General features: G+C 56.8%; 1 protein-coding gene across 1 annotated transcript; it reads right to left on the bottom strand.

Moving 5' to 3' along the window:
- Positions 1-212: 212 nt before the first annotated feature.
- DOK2 (docking protein 2) lies at positions 213-6,396 on the bottom strand. The gene is made up of 5 exons (XM_061426948.1): positions 4,692-6,396; positions 3,413-3,694; positions 3,080-3,167; positions 1,815-1,999; positions 213-1,340 (listed from the first exon to the last, which is right to left on the bottom strand). Exons 1-5 carry the CDS (start codon positions 4,752-4,754, stop codon positions 717-719), a joined length of 1,242 nt encoding a protein of 413 aa, XP_061282932.1. The 5' UTR covers positions 4,755-6,396; the 3' UTR covers positions 213-716.
- Positions 6,397-6,627: the final 231 nt, after the last annotated feature.

Here is a 6,627-nt window from a genome sequence, read left to right on the forward strand (position 1 = left end):
CTACCCTAGCAATGGGTTTAGCATCTTTCCCGGAGTGCCTTGACTTGCGCAGACCTCTACATCTGTGGCCAGATGTGGGGACCCAGCTGATGCCCAGAGAGGATCCTGCTGCTGGGAGAGGTGGTGTCAGTGGTGACCAGTTGAAGCATCCACCCCCAGCAGGGCCGTGCCTGTCCCATCCCCTCCTCCCACACTCTCATGTTGCACAGAAATATTTCTGAAACGTTTAATGCCACAGAGAAGTCCAAAACTGGCAGAAAGCAGCAGCCATTCTCCTGCATGCCTGGGCCACGGCTGTCCCCTGAAAAGGTGGCCCACACAGACCGAGGAACCAGGGCGATTTGCTGACATCCTTTTGTCCTCTAAATGCCAGAGGTTCCACTTAGGCCGGCGGGGGTGGCAAAAGAAGAGGAAGTGGAGAAGGAGTAGGAGAAGGGCGGTCTCTGCAGGCACTCTTCCTGCCCTCAGATGGTGACTCATGCCACATGCCCTGAAGGGGACAATTCCTTGGACCAGACTAAACTGATCAAGCTGAGGGTTCAAGAAGGAGCAGAGCAGGGCTCCTGGGATGCGGTGGCCAGGAGTCACCACCAGAAGCTGGAAGAGGAGGCCTGCCTGCCACTCCAGCTCCTTCTCACCAGCCTCTAACTTTGGCCCCATCTGGACAGGACTCCAGCACTGGCGTCCCATGGGGATCGCATCTCCTCCACGCTCCATCACTTTGGGCCTTTCTTAAGTACAACATTGTCATACTCGGTCCCTTGTGGCCAGCCAGAGGCGGCGAAGTCCTGTCCCACTATGTAGCCATGCTTGAGGCCACTGGAGTCCCTGTCAGCTGTGGCCTGCCTCCTCCAGGCCTCACCCCGGGGCTCCTGCGGGCTGTCATACAGGGCCAAGGCGGCCATCCCCTCAGGCTCATCGTATATGTGGTCGGGTCGTGGGGGCGGGTGATCCTCGATGCTGTCGTACAGAGGGTCAGCTGGGAGCTGGGGAGGAACAGCCAGGACACCCCTCAAGCTCTTCCCCAGGCTCCGGGCCACTGCATCGAAGGGCACTGCATACTCTCCCTCTAGTCCGCGCTGCTGCCGGGGCGTGGGCACCGGGACAGTGGGCGACGGTGGTGGCAGGGAGTCGTGGGGTCGGGCGTACGGGCTCTCTGGCCGGGGCAGCACCGCAGGGACTGGGACTGGCTGGGTCTGGGGCCCAGGAGGGGCGGCGTTCTTCTGGGCAGAGATGGCCTCTTCCAGGGCCAGGAAGATCTCATTGCCTTGCCTGGTTTCGAACTCAAAGTTGCCCTCTCCTGAGACACAGCGCCGGCCAGCCTCGAAGGAAAAGGTTACCTGGGTGGGGGAGAAAGCCTATTAATGGGAGGCCAGCTGCTCCTATACCCAGTTTCCAATCACAAACACGTCACCTCCAACTTCCCTCCAGCCTGGGAGCTGCTCGGCCTTCTCATCAAGCTGCTTCCTCTCCAAGTCTTTTCTTACAAACAAACCCCTCTCCTTTTTCCTTCTTCCTTCCATCCATCGGCGTATGAAGACTGGCAGAGTTCAACCTCCACACGCCCACTACTCCCAGCCAGGTCTTCCTCTTCTTTCCTTCCCCCACCTCCACCTCCGTGTCTCCCTCCCCAGTTCTCTCCTCCAGCCCCTGGGCTGGGCTGATTTTCTTTTGCCGGTCTTTGGTCTTCGTCTCACCTTCTCTCCCTCCTCCATTCTCTCTTCCTTTGAGGGCCCCTTGGCCCTCTCCCTGACACTCTCTTTTCTCTCACAGTTCATCCTTCCTCTGCCCTACCCCTGGCAGCCCCTGCTCACCTTATCCCGCCCAAAGCGTCGCAGGAACCTGTAAGGCCATTCATATAGCTGGGTGCCCGACTCAGGGCCGCCCCACAACTCCAGGGCACTCTCCCCAACCCGGAGGGTGTAGGATCCCCGGAGCCGGCACCTCTCACTGACTTCTGTGGGTCTCATGGTCACAGCAAACTCCTTTTGGGGAGTCCCTGGGGAGGAGACACAGTTCATGGGAAAAACAGCCAACCTCTTTCAATTCTGTATGTGTGCGTGTTCAGTCACTCAGTTGTGTCCGAACCTTTGTGACCCCATAGACTATAACCCGCCATGTTCCTCTGTCCATGGGATTCTCCAGGCAAGAATACTGGAATGGGTTGCCATTTTCTTCTCCAGGAGATCTTCCTGACCCAGGGCTCAAACTTGGGTCTCTGGAGTCTCCGGCATTAGCAAGCAGATTATTCACCACCACTCTAAATAAGCAGGCCAGGTCTCCAGAAGAAAAGTATTATCGGTGGCCCCAAGACCCTGGTGCTTGTATTCTGAAGGCTTAGCTGCCCTGTGCCAAGTCAGACTCCCCAAGATGCCAGGAACCCCCACCCCCTCCCCCAAGAGGCATCGTGCCCTAGCCACGAGCACCCCGACTCCTCCGTGGCCACATCCTTCCTGCTCCCGTCGCCAGAGTCACAGCTTTGTCTCCTCCATCTCATTGCTCGCCCCAACCCAGCTGCCTCCCCATCCCTCCCGCCACACCTGCAGGTGCTACCCCACCGCCCCAGCTCTCCCTGCCTACCCACCCTCTGCCGAGGCCATGGGGGTCGGGGGGCCCTCCAAGGGGTGGAGCCTGGATGCACCCCTTGCCCTGTGTCTTCCTGCTCCCCCCAGGCAGCCCCCAGAGCGCTAGACAAGAGGACAGGAGGGGGACTGCCTTGTGAGCAAAAAGCTCCCTTGCTGCAGGACACCTTAGATCCACAGAAGGGAAACCATTCTTTTTACAGACGATTGCTCAGGTCCCATCAAGGGAGAATTCCAAACCAGCACTTTCACCTGGGTCCCTCAGCCAGGCCTGGATCAGAGGGAGCGGGCCAAGGGTGAATGGTTGACATTTAAGGCAGGCCAGCCTCCCCAACCTTGGGCCTGGCCGGAAGCGATGAGGAGCGGCTGATAAGGGGCTGGCTGGGGCCGGGGGCAACCACAAGGCAGGAAGACTGGGCCGGCTGCCGGCCAGCTCTCACCTCCTCCCCACCACGCCCTGGAGAGAACAGCCAGGGGAGAAGCAGGGGCCCCCTCACCTGCGGTCGTGCTGCTGTACAATTCATTTTCCTCCATGCGGGGCCGGCCACCCTTCCCCTCCAGCCCTGACAGCTCCTTCCGCCGACCCTGGGGAGAAGGCCCAACGTTCACCACCATCGGCATCTCCAGCCCCACCTCTGGCCACCCTAAGCTTTCTTGCAAAATGCACTCAGTCTGCCACCCCCACCCCCCACCCCCCCATCTTTATTCTGAATTGGGATCCACACCCCACCAAAGAACCACCCTCAGCATCCTGACCTTGACTCGCTCTACACCTGCCCTCGGCAGGCACCCAGTGCTCCACATCCTCTCTACAGCCCTGGACGACTCACGGGGAAGGCCAGGAGGCAGATGGCCTGTATCCAGTCGCCACGCTCAGCGGTGGGGGCTGCCAGCAGGTACAGGCGTTCCGTGGTCTCCAGGAAGAAGGTGCTGGTGTCCCGGGGACTGCTGGCCTCCCCGCTGGCTTCGGACACCCGCAGGCAGTCATTGAGGCGGATCACTCTCCGGGGGGCCTCTCCCCGGCGCGACTTCTCGGAGCCCTCCTGGAGCTCCAACCGGGCCAGTGCACAGCCTGAACCTCCATACAGTGCAGCCCCGAACCGGCGCCATTTCTGGCCCCAGATGGAGAGATGGTGACCAGCGGGGAGAGGAGGACCCCAGGGGGAGATGTAGGGGAAGATCACAGGAGACCCAAGGAGGCAGAGGGCTTAACACAGGCCTTAAGAGTTAGTATGTGTTGAAGATGCACCCCAAGTGACCCAGAAAGAGGCCTCCAGTGACAGCAGGGAGGAAGCCAGAGGCAAGAAAAAAGAAAAGGCACAGGGGTGAGCCCCATGATGACAACTGCAGGGAGACTGGGTAAGCTCAACGCAGGGAATCCCAGATGAGAGGCAGAAAGCATGTGAGTCCTGAAGCCCAGAGGAGGCAAGGAGGGCAGCCTGAGAGCCCAGACTGGGGAGCTCCTCTTTCTGCATGAGGCCCCACAGAAGGCCCTGTCCCCAGGAACTTGCTGACGCTCCTGAACCTTCCTGACTCGTGGCCTGAGGCCATGAGAGGGACAGAGAGAGAGAGAGAGAGAGAGAGAGGAACCCTGGGGTGGGTCCCCTGAGGGAAGGAGGACTTCCCTATTCAAAGAGGCCAAAAGAATGAAAAGGAGTTTAGACACAATGGGGCCCTGGCTCCCAGAGAACCCGACTCAAGTTCAAAAGCAGCCAAACGCACCCCACTGGGCAGGAAAGGAGGAAGGAACCTCCACGGCCATCCCGAATTATCCCCTCCACTGTGCAGTCCAGTCCTTCCCAATGTGTCCCAGTGAGGAGAAGTCGCCACAGAACAAGAAAGAGTCAGAGTCCTCTGGTATCCCCTCCTCCTGGGGTCACGGCTGTCAGCAAAGGCCATGATGTGGAGGCTGCTCAAGGGAGCAAGTGGCTGCTAAGGAACGAGCCCTCCCAAGCTTGTGTTCTGCACCCAGTGTGGTAGATGGCAGTCTCCATCACCCCATAAGGGTTTTGGAACATTCCAGGGCCTCCTCTCCTCTTCGGGGAGTCGCTAGCACCCCACCTTCCACCACCTCTCAGCCCAGCCCCAGACCAATGGTGCTCTTCTTACCTTCCCAAAAGTCTGCTGCTGCTGGAGGTACAGGAAGCCCTGCTTCACCACCACGTCCTCCATCCTCGCAGCATCCCGGGGCCCCTGAGCGCCAGCTCTCCCCTTCCACACCCACCCGCTCTCGCTCCTCTCTGCCCTAGGTTCCCCCTTCTCTCAAGTTCATTTCCTCTCTGCCTAGAGTTTTCTGCACTATTCTCGGCTGCTTGATGACGACAGGCCGATAGGCCCTGTGGTTTCTTGCTCTGTGTGTGTGTTTTCTTTCTGACGAGTGGGTTTCACATTCAAGCTTCCTGCATTTTCAGTGAGTGAGAGAGAATTTCCAAAAAGCCCAACTCTAGCGTTTCACTGAACGCAACTCAGGGACAGAGGCCAGCGGGGGGAGTCACCAACACAGGGTGGCTGGCCCTCTGGAACAGAGACCCAGAAACAAAAATTTGACTGTAAAACCAGGAGCCGAAGGCTCCGCCATGCTCAGCCTGGATGGTTAGCATGATGGAGCTAGGAGACACCTGAGAAATCAACCAGCCCAACATGCTCATCTAAAAATGAGGAGACTGAGGCTCACAGAAGGGCTGAGGACAGGTTCAAGGCCACCAAACCGGAAACCAGGTCTCTCAACTCAGCAGGAGCTGAGCCACACATGCACACTGGACACATTAGCCTCAGTACTTTCACACACTCTGCTGAAATGGTTTCCCTCTGTGGGGACACTCCCTGTCTCCCACAATGACACACACACACACCACCTCCTGAGCTTCTAGAAACATGAATGTCTCCACACTGAAGCGAACTACACTCCCCAAGCACATCTCAACTGTTGGAGACCACCTTCCTTTCAACCTTTGTGAGCATTGTAAAGACACTCGAATTCTATCTGGAGGTTATAAGTTACAATAGCAAACTCTAACATTAAAAAAAAAAGTTTCATGGTTATCAAATGTGCTTCACAGTTAGCAAAGGTCCCAGGTCCACACAGTCTCCAGACACACTTTCTACCCTTGGAAGAAGGAAGGGCAGGTGTGAACCCACCTGTTTGCAAGTCTCCTAAAGTCACAAGGCCAGAGGAGGAAGTGCCAGGGTAACTGATCTTTTAATTGAACAGTCTTTTTATTGCTGACCTCCAGGATGCCTCGTGGGCTGCAGTCCATGGGATCAGAGTCAGACACAACTGAGTAACTGAACAACAACAACAGATGCGACTGGTGGTAAAGAACCTGCCTGCCAGTTCAGGAGGAAAAAGAGGCGTGAGTTGGATCTCTGGGTCCAGAAGATCCCCTGGAGGAGGGCATGGCAACCCACTCCAGTATTCTTGCCTGGAAAAATCCATGGACAGAAGAGCCTGGTGGGCTAGAGTCCATGGGACCACAAGAGTCAGACATAACTGAAGCAGCTTAGCACGCAAACAAAGTCTAGACTCCATGCAAGAAGATACATGGCTTAGGGGAAATCTAAGTGCCTCAGAGAATATCTAACTTTGGGCCAAATGGTTTAGAGAAGCAATCTGACAGAGGCATAGTGCGGAAATATTGGAAAAACCAGAGAATTAGACTAGCACTCTTGGGGTAACCCCATAATGGGTGTTTATGTAACTGAGCCATTTCCTCTACCGCAGGGGTTCGGTCATCTTGGGAAGAAGAGCAGAGCAGTGCACTGCTTAGATCTTCTGCTGTACATGCCATGTGCTTTACCAAAACAGCTCCAAACATGAGCATTATGGGCTCTGGGAGGAGAGGACTAAGACACGTAAAGCTCATGACACTCAGTCCAGCTGCCTGGATTTGAACAGCGGGATCCAGCAACCAAAGGGGAACCAAGGATGCTGGTGAAGGGGGAAAACGCCTTGAGAAGGGGTTAAGAGTATGGAAGTAGGTGGCTTATTCCATCTCTCTGGGCTTCCCTGGTGGCTCATTGGTAAAGAATCCACCTACCAATGAAG

Source organism: Bos javanicus, chromosome 8, assembly GCF_032452875.1.
Source record: "Bos javanicus breed banteng chromosome 8, ARS-OSU_banteng_1.0, whole genome shotgun sequence".
NCBI classification, from domain to species: domain Eukaryota; kingdom Metazoa; phylum Chordata; class Mammalia; order Artiodactyla; family Bovidae; genus Bos; species Bos javanicus.

Bases quoted from the DNA above. Each gene is read 5' to 3' on its own strand.
- DOK2 (XM_061426948.1), bottom strand. From the start codon at position 4,754: ATGGAGGACGTGGTGGTGAAGCAGGGCTTCCTGTACCTCCAGCAGCAG. The intron at 3,695-4,691 runs GTAAGAAGAGCA...ATCTGGGGCCAG, and splicing joins AGCAGCAGACTTTTGGGAAG to AAATGGCGCCGGTTCGGGGC. The intron at 2,000-3,079 runs GTGAGGGGGCCC...TCTCCTCCCCAG, and splicing joins GTACAGCAGCACGACCGCAG to GGACTCCCCAAAAGGAGTTT.